The 25,517-nt window shown below is 47.2% G+C and overlaps 1 protein-coding gene across 2 annotated transcripts; it reads left to right on the top strand.

The window, feature by feature from the left end:
- The first annotated feature begins 7,360 nt into the window (after positions 1–7,360).
- ZFYVE27 (zinc finger FYVE-type containing 27) lies at positions 7,361–25,465 on the top strand. 2 transcript variants are annotated; one of them, XM_045581969.1, is made up of 13 exons: positions 7,361–7,381; positions 7,474–7,683; positions 12,239–12,309; positions 14,442–14,628; positions 17,551–17,646; positions 18,696–18,808; positions 19,516–19,655; positions 20,255–20,326; positions 21,872–21,892; positions 22,022–22,166; positions 22,664–22,710; positions 22,888–22,969; positions 23,933–25,465. In XM_045581969.1, the coding sequence occupies exons 2-13, from the start codon at positions 7,475–7,477 to the stop codon at positions 23,995–23,997; spliced, it is 1,248 nt and encodes a 415-aa protein (XP_045437925.1). In that variant the 5' UTR covers positions 7,361–7,381; position 7,474; the 3' UTR covers positions 23,998–25,465. The 2 variants fall into 2 exon arrangements, with proteins under 2 accessions (XP_045437925.1, XP_036294639.1); XM_036438746.2 differs by lacking the exon at positions 21,872–21,892.
- Positions 25,466–25,517: the final 52 nt, after the last annotated feature.

The raw sequence follows: 25,517 nt of genomic DNA on the forward strand, positions 1-25,517 counted from the left end.
ATATCCTCAGGATTCATTCATGTTGTAGCATGTGTCAGAATTTCCTTACTTTTTAAGGCTGAATAATTGTATGCATGTACATACCACATTTTGTTTATCCATTTATCTGTTAAAAGAAACTTGGTTTGCTTCCTTCTTTTGGCTATTGCGAATAATGCTGCCATGAACATGGGTGTACAAATATTTCTTTGAGACTCTGCTTTCAATTAAAAAATAAAAAATAAAAAATAAATGATATAATCTTAAAAAAATATATATATTTTATTGTTTTTTACAGAGGAAGGGAGAGGGAGAGAAAGAGATAGATCATCGATTGGCTGCCTCCTGCACACTGCTTTCTGAGGATCGAGCCTGCAACCAAGGTACATGTCCTTAACCAGAATCTAACCTGGGAACCTTCAGTCCGCAGGCCAACACTCTATCCACTGAGCCAAACCGTCTAGGGCCTGATTTCACTTCTTTTGAGTATATACCCAGAAATTACATTGTAAGATTATATAGTAATGCTTATTTTTAATTAATATAATTAATTTTTTGAGGAACTGCCATATTGTCTCTATAGAGGCTGCATCATTTACATTCCCACCAAAGTGCACAAGAGTTCCAGTTTCTCACCAACTTGTTATTTTATGTTTTATTCATTTCTTTCAAAGCAAGCATTTGTTGAGTAGCCACTATTCCAAGACTCTATACTTGGCAGAAACTGGGGCTGCCAAGATGTCAAGTCTCAGGAACCTAGAGTACAATTGGGGAAACAATCATATTGAAGAAATAGATTAAAATGCAAGGCAAGCTCAGCCGGCATGGCTCAGTGGTTGAGTGTTGACCTATGAACCAGGAGGTCACAGTTCAATTCCCAGTCAGGGCACATGCCTGGGTGTCAGGTTCCATCTCCAGTGTGGGGTGTGCAGAAGGCGACCAATCAATGGTTCTTTCTCATCATTGATGTTTCTATCTCTCACTCCCTCTCCCTTCCTCTCTGAAATCAATAAAAAATATTTTAAAAAAATGCAAGGTGGTAGGTGTTTAGTAGAGGTGGGCCCTGGTTCTCTGTAAACACAGGGGATGGAATGAGGACTTATTTGGGGTAGGCTTCACAAAGGCCCTGACATTCAGCTGGATACTAAGGGGGAGGGGAAGGAAGTCAGGTGGAGGGTATTGTAAGCTGACAGCACTTAGTAGCCAGCATCCAAGATGGCCTGCAACATAATTATTCTCACCTCCTGGTTGTCATGCTCTTGCATAATCCACCCATTATGTATTGGGACATTGAATGATTTTCACTCATGATGAAACAACCATCTTATATTAAAAACTACTGTTTGAAATTTTAACCCTGCTATTTGGCTTCTGTAAATTCTTGCTTGCTAAGACTACTCCCACTTCAGAGAGGCCATTAAACGTTCCCCAGACAAAGTTATCAGTGCTGGTGCCAGGCCTCTGGTTGAGGTCTCAAAGTCCCAGCACATATGGGTTCTTTAAGAACTTGCAAAAGAGGCCAGAAACAACCCCATATTTGGGAGACAAAGAAGGTAAAAACATATAAATAGGAAAAATGCCTGCATGTTGGGACCCAGAATTTGAGAGACATTTTCTTCTGGGCTCATGCATAATAAATGTAACTCCATCTCTCTAAGCATTGCTTTGTTCTTATTCGGTTTTCTGTAACAATGAAACCAATTGGATATGTTGAAAATGACAGCTTGACTTCTGAGGGATTTCATAGAAGACCTCATGGCTGCCTGCCTTGCATCCTCTTGGATCTCTCAATTGGGGGAAATCAACTGCCATATCATGAGGACACGGAAGATGTCATCTGGAGACTTAGCTGGAGAGGAGCGGAAACCTCCTGCCAGCTGGTCAGACGAGAGTACCAGAGTTGACTTGCCTGCCATGTGAGGAAGCCATCATGGAAGCCAGGCCTCCCACGCCACCCAGCCTTCCCATGACAGACCGCAACCACCTGAAAGCCCCTGAGCCGAAACTGCCCACCACACTGCTCGTGGTTTCCTCACCCAAACCACCCCAAAGCCAAAACCCAATATGAGATAATAGATTTTTATTATTGTTTTAAGCCACTAACTTTTGATTTTTAATTTTTTTTTTCCACAGCAAGCAATAACGTATACAGCTAGAAGCATGAAAAGATCTGGTATAAAGGCATACCTCGGAGATATTTCATGTTCAGTTCCAGACCACCACAATAAAGCAAGTTGTAATCATTTTGCAGGTGGAGGGAGGGTCTTGCTTTCAGTTTGTTAAAAGAAAGAAAGGAAGGAAGGAAGGAAGGAAGGAAGGAAGGAAGGAAGGAAGGAAGGAAGGAAGGAAGGAGGGAAGGAAGGAAAGAAAGAAAAGAGAGGAGAAGGGAAGGGAAGGGAAGGGAAGGGAAGGGAAGGAAAGGAAAGGAAAGGAAAGAAAAGAAAAGAAAAGAAAAGAAAAGAAAAGAAAAGAAAAGAAAAGAAAAGAAAAGAAAAAGCAACATCTGTGAAGCGCAATAAAGTGAAGCACAGTGGTATGCCTGCACTGTGAGATGGTGGCAGGAGAGACCACAGCCAGGGTCTTGAAGTTTAGAGATGCTCTGAAGCTCCAAGATCAGAGTAATAGTGGGAGAGGGAGCCATCTGGTGGAGGAAGGTGTGTTTAGACATTCCCTTCTCTTCCGATTCCTATTTTTTCTAACTTGTTCTACCCAGCATTTCCTTCTGAAATTTCTCCAAGAGCCACAGTGAAGTTTATGAGTCAATACCATCGCTTAAAAATGCAAAGACTAACATCTCAAAGATGTCAATTTAAGGTATTATCCTCTTTTACTATTTTATTTCCCCCCTTGGTTTCTTCCATCTGGGGAAAGCATCAGTGGCACCAGGATTTGAGGCAAAGAATGAAGACTCAGAATGCTGGAGAAGGGAAAGAAAGCACTAAGAGAACTTGATTATAAGACATCTGAGTCAGACCTCAGAAAGCAGAGTATAGCTTACCCATCTCTAATTACGAGGGGAAGCCTTTGTTCCTTGATGTTGGCCACGACTGTTGTCTCTTTCTGGTCCTTAGAGGCTTCTTGTATTTTCCAATGATCCCCCAAATAATATTTAAGAGTTCTTGAATAATGTCCCTCAATTATGTAATTTCCAGAAGAGAGAACCAATAGTACTATTATACTAGCGACCAACAGCTTGAGGCCAGTGGCCTAGGCAGAACCAAGGAGGAGTAACTGAAATTTATCTTTGGAGTAAATTGCTAATGATGAGATTTCAGGTAGTTAAGATATTGAAGAAAAAAAGTCTTCTTTTATACTTCCTGTAAACTCATCCTAAAGAGGCAGAATTCGGCAGACGACAAGCCTGGGCCGGCCACAGAGCCAAGCCCATTCCCTTAACAACTAGGGGTGTTTCTGAATATAATTAGTGGTGTATAGTATGCCCCCTTATCTGCCATTTTATTTTCCACTGTTTCACTTCCTCTGGTCCAAAAACATTAAATGGAAAATTACAGAAATAAGCAATTCATAAGTTTTAAATGATGTGCTATTCCGAGCAGTGTGATGAAATCCTGTGCTGTTTTGCTCTGTCCTGCCAGGTATGTGACTCATTCCTTTGTCCAGTATGTCCACACTGCATATGCTGCTGGCCCATTGGCCACTTAGCTGTCTTGTTATCAATCAGCTGTTGTGGTATCACAGTGCTTGTGTTCAAATAATACTTATTTTACCCAATAATGGCCTCAGAATGCAAGCATAGTGATACTGAGTTTTGTTATAATTGTCCTATTTATTATTAGTTATTATTGTTAATCTCTTACAGTGCCTAATTTATGAATTAAAGTTTACCATAGATAGGCATGTTTGGAAAAAACATAGTTATACACTGAGTGGCCAGATTATTATGATCTCTGAATACATAATAATCTGGCCACTCAGTATATATATATATATATATATATATTTTAGAGGCCTGGTGTATGAATTCGTGCATGGGGTCTGGCCAGCCTGGCCAGGGGGAGGGGACGTGGGTGGTTGGCCTGCCTGCCTGCTGGTCAAATTCCTGGTCAGGGGGACAATTTGCATATTAGCCTTTTATTATATAGGATATACACTGAGTGACCAGATTATTATGTGTTCAGAGATCATAATAATCTTGCCACTCATTGTATATAGGGCTTGGTACTACGCTGGAGTTTTGGCATCCACTGGAGGTCTTGGAACATATTCCACCCTCCCAACCCACTCCCCATAAACTGGAACTACTGAATGTGGGATTCTATCTGTCTGCATTCTGGCTGTTTGAAGGGGAAATGATTGCTCCCACCTGGGACAATCAGGAAGGAATACCGACATTTGACTGCTGCTTAGATAAATAGATTGGATTTGGACCAAATCTGGAGTGGGGGAAGGGCATCCCTCCGCAAGCTCACAGCACAAGCAAGGCAATGCCCAAGCAATGGAGGTGCTCAGTTGGCTTAAGTTCAGACTCTTGAAAAGGAGTAGCAGGGGATGAGGCCAGTAAATTAAAACTAAGAATGGGGGTGGTATGATTGGGTGCACCAGAGTCCGTTGACACGAGGTTCAAATCTAGCTTCCAGTTGCATGTTGGCTGAGTGACACTGATGAAATTTCTTAACATGTCTCAGATTCCTCAACTGAAAAGGATGATAACCCTAATAGGGTTGTTGGGGGAGGACTACCTAAGATATGGTCTATAGAGAGCTTAGTCCAGTGCCTAGTGGGCTGGTAAATCCTCAGTAAGTGCTATATATATATTTTAACTTTTTAAAAATATATTTTTTTATTGATTTAGAGAGAGGGAGAAACTTCATCCATGGGTTGCCTCTTGCACGCCCCCTACTGGGGATCTAACCCTCAACCCAGACAGGTGCCCTGACCAGAATCCAACTGTGACCTGGTTAATGGACCGAAGCTCAACCATTGAACCACACCAGCTAGGTGCTAGCATTATTATTAACTAGAGGCCTGGTGCATGAAAATTCGTGCATTTGAGGGAGTCCCTCAGCCTGGCTTGCAACCTCTCACAGTCCAGGATCCCTCGGGAGATGTCCACCTGCCAGCTTAGGCCTGCTCCCTGGGGGATTGGGCCTAAGCTGGCAGTCAGATATCCCTCTGGCAGCCCAGGAACCCTCAGGGGATGTCCGACTAATGGCTTAGGCTCGCTCCCCAAAGGACATCCTTAGTCCTGCCTTGGTGGTGGGAGCCATGAGCCGGTTTGGGACTGAGTGGAGCTCCCCCTGTGAAAGCACACTGTCCACCAGGGGCAGCTCTTGCGTTGAGCATCTGCCCCCTGGTGGTCAGTGTGCACCATAGCCACTTGTCATCCCATCATTAGGATCCATTTGCATGTTACCCTTTTATTATATAGGATGCAAAGCCATTGGGTGAGTGCTTTTTAAAAAAATATATTTTATTGATTTTTTACAGAGAGGAAGGAAGAGGGATAGAGAGTTAGAAACACCGATGAGAGAGGAACATTGATCAGCTGCCTCTTGCACAACCCCCACTGGGGATGTGCCCGCAACCAAGGTACATGCCCTTGACCGGAATCGAACCTGGGACCTTTCAGTTCCCAAGCCGACGCTCTGTCCACTGAGCCAAACCGGTTTTGGCGGGTGTGTGCTTTGAGGGCGATTAACTGGACAACGAGAGAGGTGGATTGAGTTATACACAGAAGCTGCTCAGGAAACACTGAACAGAATTGTACTTTCTGCCAGGCTTACGCGGCATACAGGTTTCTGCCTTTCGTGGGCTCAGGGACCCGAGGAGGGGAGTTAAGTGCCAAAGTTGGGGAGGAGGATGCAGACGTACATATTTCCGTTCATTTTCTTTCCCACTGCTCCCGGTCCGAATCTTTCAGAGCAAAGCAGGGGAGGCGAGGGTCAGGGCCCCGGAGCGCCCGCTCCCAGGGATGCGCAGGACGCGGCGGAGGGACGTCGCGCAGGGGCGGAGTGAAGTCAGGGCGGGGCTCCGGAGGCGAAGCGCGCAGGCGCAGCGCTGACGAGAGCGTTCACCTGGCTGGGGTGGGCGGGGCCAAACTCGGGAGCGGGCCGGAGGCGGGGCGAGCGCGATGACGTCACGGGCACGCCGCCGCGCACGGCGCAGCGAGGAAGCGGCGGCCGGCGGCGGAGGGGGCGGCGGAGGAAGTCCTCGGACCTGCGACTTCGGAGTGGCTTTGGAGAGGGGCGCGCAGCTGGGGTGGGGAGGGCCTGAGGGAACGCTACGGGGCCCAGCGGCCCTATCAGTGCCCCCGGGCCGTCCCCGCCCCTCCCCGAACCCACCCGGCGGACGAGTAGGTGAGGTGCCGCCCGCTCCCCACTCCCTTGTTTTCCGCGGGTTGAGCGGAGTTGGGGGCCGCCACCTGCCGTACCGGCGACCTTGGTTGTGGCCTTCCCTGGTCTGGGCCGCGGGGCCCCGTCTGGCTCCTCGGGCTGCAGACGTGGTGGCCCAGGTCGCTGCCGGCGCTGACCTCCTGGACGCCTGCCTCTCGCCCGCCCTGGGTCCTTCCGTCCCCTCTCGGCCTGCGGGGGTTTCGGGCCCCCGAGGCCCCTTTGTCACCCCCACCCCCGCCGTTAGGTCGCAGCCCATCGCCTGGGATGGGTTAATGTTGATGGGCGTCGAGGTCCCGCCCCCTTGTTTTCTGCTCAGCGTTTGGGTAGGACTTTGAAATTAGGAAAGAAGGTGAGCGTTTCCTCAGCGGAGAAGGGAGATGGGGCGTTTCAGGAGGTGATGGCTGCTGCTCCTGGGGTCCGGGGGAGGGGAAGGGGAGGTGATGGGCAGGGCTGGTCCGGAAAAGTTGAGAACGGAAGGGAGAGGGGAGGGTTCAAGAAGGGGGAGGCGCAGAGGAGAGCATTGGGGTCCTGAGGGTGGGCAGTTCATTCACTCCCTTGCCCACTGTGAGCAGGAACAGGGGTGAATGAAAGACATAGTCCTTGAGCTGGTGGAGCTTAAAGCTAAGAAGGGCAGCCTGGGAAGACGGCGGGAGTGCTCCTTTGGTGTGATAAGTGCTGTCAGAGTGAGTACATAACTTTTTGGGAGCACTGCGGAGGGTCTCTCCTAAGTCCAGACTGGATGTGTTGGCAAGGACTTCGCAGAGCAAGAAAGTGATATTTAGGCTAAGTACCCGAAGGAGGAGAAGGATTGAGCCACACACCGAATCGAATCCGGGACCCTTCAGTCCGCAGGCTGGTGCTCTATCCACTGAGCCAAACGGGTCAGGGCTCAGTTTATACTCTTGATGGGTCAGTGGGACAAAGGACATTAGAGGGAGAGTCCGAAGAGCCGGAGTTTGTATCTGTGACATTCATTTCACCTTCCTGAATGTTAGTTTTTTCCTTTGTGAAATGGACATCCCACCGATAGCCCTGCCCCTGCCTCACAGGTTGGTTGTGGGCAGTACATGAAGGAATGCGGGTAGAAGTGTGCGGGGCATTGGAAGTGTGATGCAAATGCCAGGAATTATTATGGTTACAGGATGCAGTCATCTGAGCGTGAGGGGTGTGGGCCCGAGGCCAGCCCCAGCGTGATGCCAGAGGCTCCTCTGGAGTCTCCACCTGCCCCTGCCAAGTCCCCTGCCAAGTCCCCGACGTTTGATCTTTTCAACTTGGTTCTGTCCTACAAGAGGCTGGAGATCTACCTGGAACCCCTGAAGGACGCAGGTGATGGTGTCCGGTACTTGCTCAGGTACAGACTTGGTAGCGCTGCTCTGACCTGCTGGGCTTCCTGTCTTCCTTCTCTGTCGTTGTGCTGGCCATTTAGGCAGCGGCAGGGCTGTCCTTTCTGCCCCAGTGAAGGACCATTGGGCCTTTGGGCTTATTCCAGGCCCACTCTGCCTCCGGCCCCGCCCACGAGAGGCAGGCACTGGGAACCATCTGGCCTTTCACTGGGGTTTGTTCTTTGTGGTTGAATAAGCTCACACCTTAGGATTGTGAGCTAACCTTGACTATTGGGCCTTCTCTATCTAAAGCAGGCTCTCCCCCCTCCAATAATAGCTTAGTTAGTAATAAAATTAGAATGTAATTTTGATCCTAAGTTAAAGAAATATACTTATTCATAAGCAGTTATCATTTTCCCTAATCCTTTAGGATTATAGATCTCAGTTTTTTTTCCTTTCTATTTTGCTTTGACTTTCATCCTATATAATTGTCTTTTTCTCCTTTCAGCTCATTTTATAAGATATATTTCATTCTTTAATTTTCATTTTAAAACAATAAGTTTTTATTGATTTTAGAGAGAGGAAGGGAGAGGGAGAGAGATAGAAACATCTTTGATAAGAGAGAATATTTGATTGGCTGCCACCTGTATACCTCTTACTGGAGATTGAGCCTGAAACCCAAGCATGTGACCTGATCAGGAATCGAACCGTTACCTGGGTCATAGGTCAGTGTTCAATCACTGAGCCATACCGATTAGGCATAAATGTATTTTAAATTACAGCTATGTGCCAGTTCACTCTCTAAATACTTATGTTTGTCTCTAAATAAGAACTTTTTTTTTTTCCATAACCAAAGTAACATCATAGCTAACCAAATTAACAATAATTCTATGATATCTTCCTATACCCAATTCTTATTCAGATTTTCTCAGTTGTTCCAAGGATGTCATTTACAATTTTTTTGATCAAATCAGGTTCTAGTCCAGATTATACATTCTCTGTGGTGACTATGTCTCCTGTTTTTCTCAATCTTCTTTTATGACACTAACTTGCTGGAGAGAGGCTCACTGTTCTGGGGAACTTCCTACACAGATATATCTGGTTGCTTCCTCATGGTGCAAACTGCAAGGTAGATGGAAAGGATTAGATTTAAATAAAAAATACATATATTTTTTACAAAGCTCCTGTGTTCTGAATATTGCATCTCAGTGGGAGTACATAGACAACAGGCATTCTTACTCTGGAGCCTGTGAAATGGGCTTTAGGGGCATATGAAGCTCCTGAAACTGAATGAAAAATTATATGTGGGCACGTGTGTATTTCTAGGGAAAAGCCTCTAATTTTATCAGATTCTCATAAAGCACCTTTAACCCTCTAAGATGCTCAAGAGAGACAGGTAGGAGGTAGAGTGAGTTGAGTTGGGTTAACCTATAAGTGTGCTGTTGAGCAATCATTCTTACCTCAGCGTGGAAATAGTGGAAGATTTATTTTTAACTTTTGTACCAAGGCCCTCATTTTTCTTATTCTTCCTAGAACCCCTTTAATTTATGGCATTATCTCTGGAGATGAGCTAGTCAATGTTCCAGGGCAGTGTTCTCTGCTGCTTGGTCACTGTGCTCTTGGAGAAAGAGACAGTGAGATAGTATGAGATCATTTTATAATCCCACCATGACCAACGATCTGAAATGAACTTCCGCCTTCCCTAGGGGAAAGTGTGGGCCCTGGAGAGCATGGAGCTGTGCTCTCTGGTGTTTTCTATGTGTGTGGGTGTATGCATGTATGAGTGTAGATATATGTACGTATGTATTTATATACACGTGTGTGTGTTTTGCCCTTTTTTGGCCCTTCTCCTTTTCTGCCTCTGGTCTATTAGTGTTCTTAAGTAATAACATATTAGAAGTTGCTCCTTTATGAAATTAGAAATCTGAGCATGTAGCCTTAGCTGGTTTGGCCCAGTGGATAGAGCGTAGGCCTGTAGACTAAAGGGTTTCAGGTTCAGTTTTGGTCAATGGCACATGCCTGGGCTGCTGAGTTGCAGCCAATCAATGATTCTCACCATTGATGTTTCTCTCTCTCTCTCCCTCTCCCTTCCTCTCTGAAATCAAATAAAGAAAAGAAACCTGAGGATGTGGTGGGATTGATTAAAGCTGGATGGAGAAGTATCAGGCCTAAAATGCCCTCAGGAGCTTGTTGTCTCTGCCACTGGGACAACAAGCTCTGTGAAAGTGGCTGTCAGATTAGTTTGTGTGCTTGATTGTTCTTTTCTTAGTAAAGAGGATTTGATTTTGAAGAGGGACCTAATCTTGAGCTGTGGCTGTTAGGTTTGAAGCGAGAGCTGCAGTAGATTTTTAAAAAGACTCCTCTCCTCAGGGACCAGTGACTCCAGTAGGTAGGTCCTGATGGTCCGAAGTGTCAGCGAAGACAGAGTGGAAGAGGCTTTAAAATGAAAGTGACTTCAGAGGCTGTGTGCTGCTTTCATTTCTGAAATGGGGTTGGCCTTAGGCCTGGCTTGTAATCTGCTTTTACCCTGGTAGCGGCCACTAAATGGTTTGGAGGCCTAATTAGGGGGGTACAGTTGGAATGTTTTGAATTTTAAGAAACAGGCAGAGAGAGGTATTAACTTTCTTGCTATAACTTAAGAAATAAAAGCAGCACCTATATTAGCTAACTTCATTAGCTAACTCTGAAATACCCAAATTAGAGAAAAAAACAACAACAAAAACCCCAAAACATTTAAGTTCTGAATACATTGTTTGTCAGCAACTTACCTGTTTATTTTTCTACTTGTTTTTCTCTTCTGATTGATGACCTTAAATATGCTGATGCTGCTCTTTATTTTATTTATTTATTTATTTATTTTTTAAAAATATATTTTATTGATTTTTGTACAGAGAGGAAGGGAGAGAGATAGAGAGTTAGAAACATCGATGAGAGAGAGTCATTGATCAGCTGCCTCCTGCACACCCCCCACCGGGGATATGCCCGCAACCAAGGTACATGCCCTTGACCGGAATCGAACCTGGGACCCTTCAGTCCCTAAGCCGACGCTCTATCCATTGAGCCAAACCAGTCCCGGCATTTTTTAAAATATATTTTTATTGATTTCGGAGAGGAAAGAAGAGATAGAGAGAGAAACATCAGTGTTGAGAGAGAAGCATTGATCAGCTGCCTCCTGCAACCCCCCCATGGGGATTCCTGGCCTGCCCTGAGCGGGAGTCAAACTGTGACCTTTTGGTTCCTAGTTTGCCCCTCAACTACTGAGTCATGCTGGCCCGGCTGATGCTGCTCATTAGACTATAGGCGTCAGAGCTTCATTGCTACATCTGTGCTCCTTTTCCCTATTAAATGTCTCTTACCAGGGACTAAGCCAGCATGTTTGCTTGTCTTCAGCAGCCTGAGTCTGGTCTTTCTTCCCTCAGTGGAGGCTTCTGCTTTGCCATTAGGTGGTGATGGTGGGAGTTGAGTCTCTGCTTCCATCTGTTCCTATTTATTTAGGGCATGTTTGCTGAGAATGCTATACCCTGGTTTTGTCTTTATTTTTAAATTAAGATATTTTCCTCTTTTTGAAATAACATATGTAGAAAATAAACTCAAAATTGCAGAAATAAGAAGTGAAAGTTACAAATGGGGTCAGATAAATCCTTTATATTTTGTTCTCTTGATTTCTGTATTAGATGAATCTTGTGCAGTGAATGTATGTTCTATGAAACTGTAAAAAAGAATGCTATATTTCAATAAAAATAAAGAAAAATTTTGAAGAATGTTTGTCATTGTCACCTTTTAAAAAGAATAGAACCATAGAACCTTTCAAAACACAGGTTAATTGGTATTAACTAGTTTTCTTTCCTTTTTTTTTTTTTTTTTTTTTTTTTTTTTTTAAGTGCCCCAGTGGTTGGGTGAACTGCACAAACAATTGTCAACAAATGGTTGTTGGCATCAATTCAATGCTAACATGAATCTCCAATTTGGGTTCCTGTGAAGAAGGAAACTTTATTCAGTGCAAAACAGCTCGATTGATTGTAACAGCACTGGCTATGAAAACAGCAGCTGTGAGGCGGCCTCCTCGGGGCCAGGCTCCTCTGTGGCTAGACAGCTCTGCCTGCTGCTCTGCTCTGTGCGTGTGGGTCTGCTTTGCCCTGTGCTGGTCTGGTCCGCTCTCCTCTGCTCTGCTCTGGCTGGCTCTGTTCTGTGCTGGTCTGCTCTGCTGTGCTCCAGTGAGGCACCTTTGGTGTTCCAGCTCCAGCCAAGGGAAAGCTCTCTTAGGTAGAATGGGAAAGTGCACTCTTCACTAGGTTTCTCAGTAGTAAATGTTATGAATGTCTCCTCTTCCTTGGAGAAAGTGCTACAGGTCTTCTAGTTCAGAGACGATACCTTTTCTCACCCCAGGTCTTAATATGTGACTTTAACTCCTCTCCCAGTCACCTGTCCAAGTGAGAGACCCAGTTTCCATTTCTGTGACACCCTGAGCTCAGGCCCCCTCCTCTGGCTCTTGGTTTTAATGACTCACCTGTGCTGGCTCACCCCCCTTTCCACCTGGAGGAGCATCTGGCTGGTCTTTAGTGACTAGAATTCTCTGTGTTGTAGGTGGCAGGCGCCTTTGTGTTCCTTGCTGACTTGCCTGGGCCTCAACGTCTTGTTCCTCACCTTGAATGAGGGTAAGAACGGCTTCCAGGGGCCGGGTTTTTTTTTTTTTTTTTTTTGTGAATGAGTGTGGGAGGAATTCCGAAAAGCAGCCCCATGTGAACGAGCCACTGGTCTTGCCCTGCAGTTGGCCTTCCTCTGTGCCTGCGTGCCGTCAGAACACAGGTTCTGGAGAGACATTCTGGGCTAGAATCCTGGCTGGGCTGGCGTGTGTCCTAACACCCAATTTCCTCCTATCTAAAGGGAGGATAATAACAGTGCTCTCCTCAGAGGGGAGTTGTAGGGAATGAGGGGATCTGTGTGTAACCCTTCGCTCAGTGCCTGACAGAGTAAGCAGCCAATACATGACCGTCAGCCCTTATCCACGGTTGTGCTTTCTATGGTTTTAGTTGTCCACAGTAAAGTGGACAGTAAAGCCTACTGTGTGCTAGCGTTAGCTTTAAAAAATATTAAATGGAAAGTTCCAGAAATAAGCAATTTATAAGTTTTAAATTGAGTGCCAGCCTGAGTAGCCTGATGGAATCTCTCTGTCTCTCCGGGATGGGAATCATCCCTATGTCCAGTGTATCCATTCTGTATGTGCTGCTGCCTGCCTCTTAGCAGACCTCTCAGCTATCAGATTGACTGTCATGGTCAATTCTTGTGTTCAAGTAACACTTTTCTCCCCACTAAATAAAGGCTCCAAAGCACAAGAGTAGTGATGCTGGCAGTTTTGATATGTCAGAGAGGAGCTATAAAGTACTTCCTGTAAGTGAAAAGGTGAAAGTTCTTAAGGAAATAAAATATCCTGAAGTTGGTAAGCTCTACAGGAAGAACAAATCTTCTGTCGGTGAAATTGCCTACTTTATAAATTAAACTTTATCATAGATATGTATGTATAGAGAAAAAAATTTACGTAGGATTCAGTACTATCCACGGTTTTAGGTATCGGTTAGGGACATGGATTATATTCCCTGCAGGCCAGAAGTCTTCTGAGTCATTATTATTGTTTCCTTCTTGACTGAATGCTTTTTCCATTTTGGCTTCCAAGCTGATTCCGGGTCATTTGGGGCATGATATGGGGTGAGGGGACAGCTGAGGAGGATTTTGCCATGTCTATTGGTTTTCTGTGGCTCAGCAAATGAGCCCAGCAGGGGTTGCTGGACAGTCACACCAGTAAGCAGTCTAGTGTGATGTGAGGTAGATGTGTGGACAGCGGGGTGGCAGTATGGTTCCTGGGTAGTGATGTCTCCCAAGGAACTGTTATGACAAGGTGTGCTGTGACCCAGCCCTTTTTTTTGTTGAAACTGGCAGATGGCTGCAAAAACAAAAACCCCAAAACAGCTGAACCCTCAGGGGAAATGAGTGAAGGACCTGGGACAGATTGTTCTGAGGAGCTGGGTCCTTGACTCATGTCTTCTGTTGAACCCACATTTCTCAAGCGTCTCCTTGGTTTTCCATGGAACAATGGACTCAGTGGGTTGAAAATAAACCCATTTCACATAAGGTCTCCTATTGATTTTCAGTGGGGCTCTTTGCCTGATTGCACTCAGATAGCATTCCCAGACTGTTAGATTTTTCTGAACATATGTCCAAAGTAAATTAGTTCATGTGACAGATATTTAGTGAGCATTTACTCTGTGCCCAGCAAGTGCTCTGTTAGCCTGCCTCCAGGGTACCAGAGTTCCTTTGGATTTTCTCTCAGCCTTACCAGTTTTTAGTCCACAGTGGTTGGGGATACCCTAAAAGTTAAAGGGAAGGTTTCCAATCTGCCCAGTGGCCCAAAGATGTCAGTCATCGGGAGGCCCCAGTGGCCAGACTCCAGGCATGAGCCACCTACTGTATGCTAGCATAGGCTTCTTCATATTAAAAACATACATTTGGTGCTATAGCAGTGACTAGGCAAAGTCCCAGCCCTTAAGAAAATACATTTGTGAAAGAGACAACAACCATACTTACAATATGTCATATGATACATTCTGTGAAGTAAAATAAAGCTGGGGCAAGGGGCTGGAGAGTGAGGGGGAGACACTGTTTTCCATGGAGTGATCAGAGAAGGCCTCGGGCAGAGCCCTGGAGGAGGTGAGGGAGCAAGCATGTGGACATGTGGGTGGGTGGGTGAGACGCCTGGCCCTTGCTACCTGTTTACCTATTATTGATCCCACAGGTGCGTGGTACTCGGTGGGTGCTCTGGTGATTTCAGTGCCCGCCCTTCTGGGCTACCTGCAGGAGGTCTGCCGGGCACGGCTGCCGGAGTCGGAGCTCATGCGGAGGAAGTATCACAGCGTGAGGCAGGAGGACCTGCAGAGAGTGCGCCTGTCCCGCCCCGAGGCTGTGGCTGAGGTGAAGTGCTTGTGAGTATGGAAGGAGCCAGGGGGATGAGGGACAGTCACAGCGACACCTCCCACCTCACTGAGTGTGCCAGGCATTGTATTAGGCAAACCCAGAGGTCCATTTCCTTTCATCTTTTTAACAGTTCTGGGAAGTAGCTACTATTATCATCCTTCATTTATGGATGAGGAAAAGGGCTTTCACAGCTAGACATGGACTGAGTTGGGATGAGAATCCAGATCCAGTTGGTTTCACAGCTTGTTTTCTCTCCACTAGAGAGAGTTTAGGGTCTTGACTTAGCATGTGCATGCAGGAGCCACATCCTGTGTTCAAATCCTAGCTCTTACATTTATGTGCTGTGTGACACTGGGCAGGTTGCTCAGCTTTCCTGTGCCTCAGGTGCTTTATCTGTTAAAGGAGACAATAATAGGCTTACCTCCGAGGTGGTTGTGCAGATTGAATGAGTGCCTAGTACCCAGAAGGCGTTCAGTAAACTTTAGTCATGTTCACTGCACTATGGAGACACTTCTTAGATGTGACAGAGCTGGTACTGCTGGAGAAGCACCTTAAGCCTGGGACATAATATTAATATAACTTCAGTGAACCCTCCCTGAACTGGGCTCTCTTGACATACAGCGGGTTCTCATCCCTCCTTGGGCAGCCCAAAACAGTTATAAACAGAGCTCCTCTCCATCCCCGAGGATCTGAGTTATCTGGAGTGGGGTTTGAATATTTGGGTTTTTTATTTTTTTAATTTTTTACTTTGAAATGATTTTTTAACCTAAAGTCAACTGGAATGTATAGTTCCAGTCTTTATTAGGGTATAGATTATAGTTAGTAAGCCCATATATGACTAATTAAAGTGAAGTTGTGAAAGTAAAAAGACAAAACAAACAAAAGAAAACTAACGGAAGAGTTGTAAGAATAATACAAAGAACTCTCATGTGCCCTTTACTCAGAATAATTATCAACATTTTGCCACATTGGCTGCATCTGTCTCTCTTTATACTCTTTTTTTCTTCCTGAACCATTTGAAAGTAAGTTGCAAACATCACGCCTGTTACTCAGATATTATAGCGTGTATTTTCTAAGAACAAGGACATTCTTTTTTTTACAAATATGTTTCCAATGGCTTCAGAGAGAGGAAGTGAGAGGGAGAGGGGGACAAACATCAATAATGAGAGAGAATCATTGAAGGACTTCTCCTGTACACCTCCTACTGGGGATCGAGCCCACAACCCAGGCATGTGCCCTGACCGGGAATTGAACCATGATCTCCGGGTTCATAGGTTGATGCTCAACAATTGAATCACACTGGTTGGGCCAAGGACATTCTCTTATATAGCCACAGTCTTGTAATCAAAATTAGGGATGTTTACATTGATAACATTAACATTAGTATTATTTAATACAGAGTTCATAATCAGACCTTGTATTAATAAGGTCTTTTATATAATTTCTCCTGACCCAGGACCCAATCAGAATCACACATTGCATTTAATTTTTATGTCCCTTTAGTAGTAACCTGTAGTAGTTCCTCAGAGACCTTTGTTTCTCGAGACCTTGACACTTTTTAATAGAGCAAGCTTATTATTTTGTAGTATTTTCCTCAGTTTGGTTTGCCTGGTTCCTCATGGTTAGATTCAGGTTATGCATTGTTGGCAGGGAGTGACAGTGATATGTCATGTCAGTGCGTTGAGTCAGGAGATATGTGATGTCAGTTTGTCTTGTTATGGGAGGAAGTATCTTTGATCCCCTGGTTAAGGTTTCTCCACGGTAAGATGACTCTTTTACTCTTTAGAGTTAGTAATCTGAGGGGGGTGCACAAGTAAATACCTTGTTCCTTATCAAATATTTACCTACTTTTAAATCCATTGATGAGTCTTGCCTTCACCAGTTTATTCCTATGATGATTGCAAAGGTGATTTTGTAATTGTCATTATTAGCTGGCATTCTACTGTAATTCTTACTTATTATCAATATGAATTCAAGATTTTTAAATTTAATTTAATGGCCTATAATCTATTACTGTTAAAGATTTTGATCTCAGATTCTCCTAGATTTGGCCAGTAGTCTCCGTTGAACTGGCTTCTGTGTTCTTTCAATATGCCCCTTTCTTTTTTCTTTTTTTTTTAAAATATATTTTATTGATTTTTTACAGAGAGGAAGAGAGAGGGATAGAGAGTTAGAAACATCGATGAGAGAGAATCATCGGTCAGCTGCCTCTTGCACACCCCCTATTGGGGATGTGCCCGCAACCAAGGTACATGCCCTTGACCGGAATCGAACCCGGGACCTTTCAGTCCTCAGCCTGACGCTCTATCCACTAAGCCAAACCGATTTCGGATGCCCCCATCTTTTTGAGTGCTTTCTTACTTTATGGGACTAGATGATGTTCAAATTCTTGTACTTTCCCTGCCCTGGCTCTAGAATCAGCTGTTTTTTCCAGGAGCCCTTCAGAAACCACGGCCTGGGAGCTCACTGTACAAGCTTGTGCTCATTGCTTCTGGGGTGCATCCACTGAAAAAAGCTCTCTAAGTGAGTCTGCCTTACACACCAGGTGGAGGCACGTTGATCTGTCTACCTCCTGTCATTTATCCTCACAGCTCTAGTGTATCTGTGAGGTGGGCACCCTGATCCTCATTTTATAGAGGAGAACGGCAGCCCTCTTAACTAAAGGTAGGTAACTGGCCTCATAGCAATAGTTAGAAAGAGGCCGGAGCAGGAACCTTTGTCCTATTTCCACCTCAGGAGGGATTCCAAAAAGGGGACTGAAATGTATGAATGTCCTCCTGAGCTCTCCGGCCCCTCCCTCCATTTGAAGAGACTGGCCATGCCTGGCAGCTGAGCCTGTGAAGTCCCGGGCTCTGCTGCCCCAGAGCTGTCAGGCCCCTGGGGAGAGTGGGGCAGGGCGTGCGGCTCATCGACGCCCCTTATGTCTGCAGCCTGATCCAGCTGGAGGCCTTCCTGCGCCGCCTGTGCTGCACCTGTGAGGCTGCCTACCGCGTGCTGCGCTGGGAGAACCCCACCGTGTCCTCACAGTGAGTGCCCCTCCGCCCACCACCACTGCCTAGAGGGATCTGTCACGAGCCCAGGCAGAGCCACTGCCTTGAGGGCCCAGGGCCCCTAACTCGGGCAGGAGAGGCTTGCAGGTGGGAATGCGCTGGTTTTGTGTATGGCAAAATACTTTAATAATAGAAAAGCCACTCACCATGTGACCTCCCACCCTGATATAGCGGCTGATACCAGGTTTAGATTTACTTCTAGAGTTTGTCATGTGCACATAGTCTATAGTTTCATAACATATGTGAGATTCCCTTTTTCTTTCCTTTTTCACTTACCATTATATATCACAAATGGTTTTCTTTGTTGCTATATGACTTTTGGAATTATTGTAACACCAGATTAATATCGAGGGTGAATATGATATGATTTATGGAACCGTTCTATTATACACTTAGCCAGTTTTACTTTTATTACTAACCCTGTAGTAAACACATGTATGGGCTTAGCTTTTGAAAAAATTTTCTTAGAATAAATTCAAGGATGGAACTACTGGGTCAAGTGGAAGGAATGTTCTTTAGGTCCTTTATATATAAATAATGATGACAACTAATAGTTATTTAGTTTTCCCCTTGTGCCAGGCCCTGTGCTCAACACTTGCCATGTATTGTCTTATTCTTCATAATAACTCTAGGAGGCAGGCACTATTTTAATCCCCACTTTACCTGTGAAGGAAGTGACACTCAGAAAACCAAGGGACACAAAGCAAGAAATGGCAAAGCTGGATGCAGAGCCGAGTTTGTCTTATTCTAGCTTCAGACTCTGTAGCCTGAGGAGTGAGGAGCATTTAACCAGTATACGTGGCCCCAGCCTCAGCCATTGCGGCAGCTTCACCAGTATCCATGGTTAGCAACCAGTGACTTGTTGGTAGTTGTCAAGCCTTCCACATTGCTTTATAGTCCACTTGTTTGATTAGCAGGTAAACTGCCCAGTGCTATTTCTTGCCCGAGGCCTATGCGGGTGTGCTCCAGATTGTTTCCTTCTGGTCTTAGGAATTTCTGATCCTGTGGTTCCTCTGTCAATCCAGGTTCTATGGAGCTCTTCTGGCCACAGTTTGCATGCTGTATCTGCTGCCGCTGTGCTGGGTCCTTGCCCTTTTAAACAGCACACTCTTTCTAGGGAATGTGGAATTCTTCCGAGGTAAGCTCTGGAGAGCCTTACAGGTGGGCTCCTTGCTTGTCTCTATCACTCATAATCTATTTGCTATTCTTTCCACAAGGGGGCAGCACCAAATTAGACAGGCTCCCCTGGGCTCTGCTTCTCTGAGATATTTGGTGAGGCACAGGGGAGGCTGTACACAGTAGGGATCCCTCTGCCTTTCTGAGCAGGTGAATCACTGCTTAGGTGATATGGTGGCTTCTGGGAGGTAAGGGAAGGATGTTTTCCCATTGCTGCCACCTGACTTCTGGGACACAGCCCCCTGGAGTTGCTGCCACATCTCTGTGTGATCCCAGAGTCCCTGTCTGCTGTCTGGCTTCTAAAGCAACGAGGCAGCCTGAAGAGGCCCTGAGTCATAGGCACTTGAGCCTTTACATATGTTTGGCTGATTGCTATATTTATTTTACTTGGTGTGGTTGGGTAATTAATGACAGAATCCCTAATTTATCAAGCACGTACTACATTTAATCTCTTTACAGCAATCTCATAGGGTGGGTGGTGGTATCTCTGCTTCTCTTTATGAGGCTTAGGTTAGGTGAGTTGTTTGGAATTAGGAGGGTGACTCTTTCCTGCAGCAAGAGTGGGATGCTGGAGGCAGAGGCAGCCAGCAGCAGAAATGGATACCCTAAAGCACCACTCATTTCATCCTGCTTCTGCCTCTCTCATCCCGCCCTTCCTGCCCTGGGTAGTGGTGTCTGAGTACAGGGCGTGTCTGCAGCGGCGGATGAAGACCAGCCAGGAAGAGGGTACCTTCCAGAGCCCACCGTCCCCGGAAGCTGGAGGGAAGGGCGTTCTGCCAGTCTGCACGCCTGCACCCACACCCACAGAGGTGAGTGTCCCCCACTGTCAGGGCAAAGCCTGCTGTGGGCAGGTTCCAGCACCTTCCTGTTACGAGTTTGTTCATAGCACATAGCTCCTTGGCTGGCCTCTATGTGGTTCCTGTTTCTCCCTAGGCCTCATCCTCTCTGAAGTGCTTGGTAGTAATAATTGTAATAATAATAGCTACTCTGTGTTTGACTGAGTAGTTACTCTGTTGTTCCACGCACTTTATAGATATTGACCCCAGGAGGCGTAGGCTGTTTCTGAGGATGAGATTTTGTTCTCCTCTGCAGAGGAGAAGGCTGAGGCACAGTGGTTGCTGGAGGGTGGTATTGCCAAGATTCAGATGGCCCTGTGGTTCCAGAGTCCATCTCTCAACCCCTGTGCCGAAGCCACCACAGGTCCACCCTGGTCTTGGTCCGTCTCCCTGTCCCCGCTAAGTCAGAGAGCGCTTCTTTCCCATGACTTCCTTCTTTCTTGCAGTTGTGCCATTTCCTCTGGGGCGGGACTAGAAGTTCTGCGAAACCTGAGTGCTGGCTCAGGGGAGGTGGCCTCTGCCTTAGGTGCCAGAGTTGCGACTCCTCTCCTCAATAAAATCTCTCTTCCCAGGACCTCACGCCAGGCAGTGTGGAGGAGGCCGAGGAGGCCGAGCCTGATGAGGAATTTAAAGATGCGATTGAGGTGGGTGGCCCTTTTCCACAGCACCCTCTACTGATCAGGCTAGAAATTGGGTGGTCCTGGAGCCATGTGGCTTCTCACGTCCCAAATCTGGGTTTTTAAATTCTCTTATATCCAAGTGAGAAGCTGAAACTTGCTCTGAGCTCAAACTCAGCGGGTGAAAGGGGGCCACTGACTGCTGCCTGTCCTGTTGCTGATCTAGTGACCGGTCCTGGCTGCCCAGGCAGGGATGGCTCTGGAAGCCTCTGGGAATGCCCTGCTGGGGACTGGTTGCAGACTGTGGGCTTGGCACCTTTGATGTGGGGAAGGCAGGTTTGGGGGAGGGCATTGCTGTGGCCCCCAACTAATGAGAGCTGAAATATGCCCCTTGTGGAGTAGGGAGGGGGGGAGGTTAGAGAAAGTGGTTGCACGGCCAAATTCTAGGTCAGAGAAAGTTAAACAGTTTTTCCAATTTTATTTTTAAATATATTTTATAGATTTTGTACAGAGAGGAAGAGAAAGGGATAGAGAGTTAGAAATATCGATGAGAGAGAAACATTGATCAGCTGCCTCCTGCATGCCCCCTACTGGGGATTTGCCACAACCAAGGTACATGCCCTTGACCGGAATCGAACCTGGGACCTTTTAGTTCTCAGACCAATGCTCTATCCACTGAGCCAAACCGGTTTCGGCCAGTTTTTCCAATTTTAAGACAGTAGTTCAAACTGATAGTTTGTAGTGTTTTATTTGGCATACAAACCTTATATTTTTTGAGTCAATATTTAAAAGTGGGGAGATTTCAGTGAAAACTGGGTTTTTAATTTTTCAGCAGCAATGGTAGTCCTGAGTCTGCAGTGGCCCATGAGCTGAGGAGTGACTGTCCTCTTTAGGAAAGTCACACAGTCCCCACCCACCACTCCATGTTCCCTGGTCACTGAGTCCTAGTGGCAGCTGACATTTTGTTACATTTGTGCTATAGTTTTCTTACAGTAGGAAATAATTTCTCTTTAAAGTGGGAAATTGAGATATAAGAAATAGGGTCTTGGGAGTTTTCACCGGGCCCATTCACTTTTACATCAGTCCAGTCCATTTACTTTTCAACCACGGAAAGATTTCTCTGGGACTTTCATATACGATTGTAGTCTCTGAATCTGGATGGTGGTGCTTTCAAGCATTTCTGTTTATAACTCACAGTAAGAAGCACACTCACATCTCGGCCCAGTTCATACTTATGTTTATTATATGGATAAAGCTTAACTGAAACAAGTTTCCTAACAAATGCATCATAAGGGATCTTTTCTTTCCTGTTCCATTCTATTCTGTTAAAAGAATGACCCACTTAATCAATCTCACCCAGTTTGAAAAACAGGACACAGCTCCTCCCAAGTTTATTTGATGCTGGGATCCTTGTATGGAGACCTCTGTTAATGTTACCCTTTGGGACTTGCTTGGACAGAACTCAGAGTAACACTTGAGTGTTACCTTTTGCTGGGGGGCCCCCTCATAGCAACTTCCTTCCTGCTCTCTCTCTCCCCGTTTTCTTCTTCTCCCCTGCACCCCGGGAAGCAGGAGACCCACTTGGTGGTGCTGGTAAGTAGGAGCCTTGAGGTGGGCGGGGGCCAGGCAGTGGGAGGGTGGCCGCTGGGCTGGGGGCCTCTGCTTGCAGGCCCTGGAGCCCTGCCACAAGGTGGGCGGGACTGGAAGGAGCTGTTCCTACAGGAGGAGGAGGAGGGTGCCCCGATCCCGGTCGAGGATGAGCTGGCCCTGCACGACAACGGGTTCCTGAGCAAGAACGAAGTGCTGCGCAGCAAGGTGTCACGGCTCACCGAGCGGCTCCGCAAGCGGTACCCCACCAACAACTTCGGTACGGTCAGGGGACGGAGGGGCCAAAGGCTTGGAATTGTGGGTACGGGTTTGTGGCAAGAGTGAGGGGTACTGTGGTGTCTGTGGGCCCCACATAGCGGGATTGTTGAGCGAGTATGGGTGACTTCTTATCCCTCTGTCCTTACTGAGCTTGTGGGAAGAGAAGGAACTGGGTTCCAGAGATGCCACACTGGACCACAGAGGGTGGAGACCCTGTCAGCTTCGGTGGTTTCCAGGGGCAGATTCTGCTGGATGCTCCTCTGTTTTGGCTGAGCCTGCAGGGGGGGCCTCGAAGCCCCTGGAGGGTATAGGGACTGGCAGCTCTGTATAGTCTGGAGATGTCAGTCCCTTCCTTCTGTCTCTGGATCTGGACTTGGCTCCCTTACTCCCTGCTCCCAGCAAGGAGTCTGGGCTGGTGTCTGAGTCCCCATTTGGAAGACTGGGGAGGGGGGGGGGGGGTTTGAGAGGCTCAAGGCTGAGCTGCTGCCTCTTTCTCAGGGAGCTGTACAGGATGCTCGGCCACCTTCTCAGTGCTGAAGAAGAGGGTAAGTTTCCGTGAGGGCTCCCTGTGGGGTCTCAGTCCTGCCCCACCTGGCACCTCCCCGTTCACAGATGTCCCAGGTTCCTTGGGTGGGATCTGTGGGTGGGCAGGAGGGGTGCTGAGGGCTCCAGGGGCCTGGGCTGGGGATGGGTCGCATACCGACTTTGCCTCTTGTTGGCAGCGGAGCTGCAGTAACTGTGGAAATAGCTTCTGCTCCCGGTGCTGCTCCTTCAAGGTGCCCAAGTCTTCCATGGGGGCCACAGGTGAGTGGTGCAGGCGGCTGGGGGTCAGGGCAGTGGGAGGGCGTGGCTGGTTCCCACCTCTGAGGAGGTGCTGCCTGTGGGATAGGAGTGAGGGTCAGTGATAGGTCAAGGGAACTTGGGACCCTGGTCTGGCCCGTAGTAACACCTCCTCTATCACCTTTAACAATAAAAAACGCAAAAGAATATATATGATTTATCAGAATTATGATGGGTGATAATGAATGACTGTGACAGCTTTGAATTTAAAACACTTCAAAGTTAAAGTAGCGTTAGCCACACCACTGGGTTTCCAACGCCACACCTGCCTTCCCCAGAGACCACAATCCTGAATTTCATTCTTTTCCTCATTGCCTTGGTAATACTTCTAATAAAATAAAGAAGAATGTCTTTTGCTTCTATAAAAGCTGTACCTTATCGTAGTAAACAGAACAGAACAGATAAGAAGGCAGAGCTCCACCGCACACAGGATAAACGCGTACGCACGCTCTAGGAAGGGAGCCTGTTTCACACAGTTCCTTGTAATACAACGAGGAATCAAGGGTTTTTGTCTTTCCTTCTGGTCATGCAAGTAGCACGTGCTTATACTGGAAGTTTTGGGAATTACTATACAGAAAAAGTAGGAAGAGAAAAATAATTCTGTAATCTTACCACCTAGAGAAAACCACTGTTAAGACATCTTGGACATTTTTCTTCTGGCACTTTATTTAAAAAACATGTTTAAAGGTGTTGAGTTGGTGGCAAAATAATTTCTAATGCATAGAACACCTGGGAAAGGCCTGCTGTTGGCATGGTCATCCCCGAAGTCCCTGGCTCCCATGAAAAGATGTTTCCAAGGGCAGGCTAGTGAGCTGGGTTGGCAAAGCTGTGGGCTGAGCAGTGGGTCTGGGGGGTTTTGGGGGCTGGGGAGGTGGTTGTGGGAGTTGGGGTCATGAAGTGTCTCACCAAGTTCTTCCTCCTTTTCAGCCCCTGAAGCCCAGAGAGAGACGGTGTTTGTGTGTGCCTCATGTAACCAGACCTTGAACAAGTGAGAAGAGGGGACAGGATCCAAGCAGGCGCCGGTCCTGGGCCAGCAGTAGACCCCACTCTCCCTACCCCTAGCCCTGTGTGGCGTGTGCTGGGCTAATGTGGCCCGAACGCTCGGTAGGCTTCCCTTCTCTGCCCTTGCTGCCTCCAGCCGGGTTCTGGAGCTGTTCCCCACTCCTGCAGATGGTCAGCCAGAGGGGAGAGAGCCCTGGAGGGTCTGGTATGTTTGCCTTGCTCTGTCCTGAGCTGTTAGTGGACTTTGGCCTGGACAGGGAATATAAGCTAGAGGGCAGAAGAGAGCCATTCCTGGTCTCGATTGGGGTCTCTGAAGATCAGGAATACTCTGAGACCGGAGATCAGAAACTGGGAAAAGAGATTCCTCCTCCCGTGGGGTACTGGGCCAAGACCTTTGCCTCGAGAGAGTGCCATGCCCCAACTCTGCTGTGTGACTGTCCCTCCAGCACCAGGATCTCCTTATTTGCCCACCAACACTTTTAGGCCAACAAGACCAAAAGTGTTTCTAGAAACAGGGTTGAAGTTCCCCAGTTCCCCCCGAGGAGGCTGTGACTAGGGGGCCTGGCAGAAGTCCTTGTATTAATCAGAGCAAAACGTAGGCGTCCCAGCAGCTCAGAGGACCTCAGCCCCGCCTTGCAGAATCTCAGCTCACAGCTGCCCTCGGCCCTGATGGGGAGATGCCAGGCACTCCGATCACTTCTGCTCCCACCGCTCAGAGCCTTGGGCACCCCTCCCGGCTCAGAGCTACATCCCCCCCCGCCCCCCCCAGCACCTCGCTCCATGTAGTGTGAGACCAGAGCAGAGGTCCTGAGCCCTTGACCCTTGGGGGCCTGAGAAGTGTGTGAACTTGCCGAGCTGGGTCCTAGATTCCAGGCTCTTCTCCAGCAAAACAGTCTTAGTTGTGGGACAGGCCACTTGGTCCCCATCCTCTCTCCTACAGTTCCACATTCATTTATGTGCTCTCTGGGGCTTTGTGTCTCTAAGCCATGAGCGGGCTCAGGCGCCCTTCCTTCCCCTAGAGCTGCCCTGCTTTTGTGAAGTATTTATTTATTTATTTCATGGTTCCTGGGAACATGGCGCAGGCATTGGGCTGAGGATGGGGGCTTTGGCCCTAGGATGCTTCCCTGGAGTCCTGGGACTCAGAACCCAGAGGAGGTGGAGATGTTTCTATACCCTAAACAGGGACCCAGGAGGCAGGATGGGGAGGCAAGGACCATTGCAGACCAGCTTTCTCACCAGGCCAACCAGTCTAGCCTGGGCTGGGAGGACAGAGGCCTGCTCCAGGCCGGTGAGGGGCAAGTCCCTGGGGAACCAGGCAGGCCTTGGTGTCCACCTTCCTCAGGCTCCTTTGTCCTGTTCAGAGATGAGCGCTAAGTGCCCTGTGCTTTGTTACACTGGAGAGGAACTGAAGGACTTCTGTGTATTTGGAGAATTATCAATAAAAAGGCCTCAAGCTTCTTTTTGACCTGGTCCTTGCGTTCACCCTGTCCCTAAGGCCGGAGAGCCAATG

Source organism: Pipistrellus kuhlii, unplaced genomic scaffold, assembly GCF_014108245.1.
Source record: "Pipistrellus kuhlii isolate mPipKuh1 unplaced genomic scaffold, mPipKuh1.p scaffold_m20_p_15, whole genome shotgun sequence".
NCBI classification, from domain to species: Eukaryota; Metazoa; Chordata; class Mammalia; order Chiroptera; family Vespertilionidae; genus Pipistrellus; species Pipistrellus kuhlii.

Bases quoted from the DNA above. Each gene is read 5' to 3' on its own strand.
- ZFYVE27 (XM_045581969.1), top strand. From the start codon at position 7,475: ATGCAGTCATCTGAGCGTGAGGGGTGTGGGCCCGAGGCCAGCCCCAGC. The intron at 17,647-18,695 runs GTGAGTGCCCCT...CTGTCAATCCAG, and splicing joins AACCCCACCGTGTCCTCACA to GTTCTATGGAGCTCTTCTGG. The intron at 19,656-20,254 runs GTGAGTGTCCCC...CTCTCTTCCCAG, and splicing joins CTGCACCCACACCCACAGAG to GACCTCACGCCAGGCAGTGT.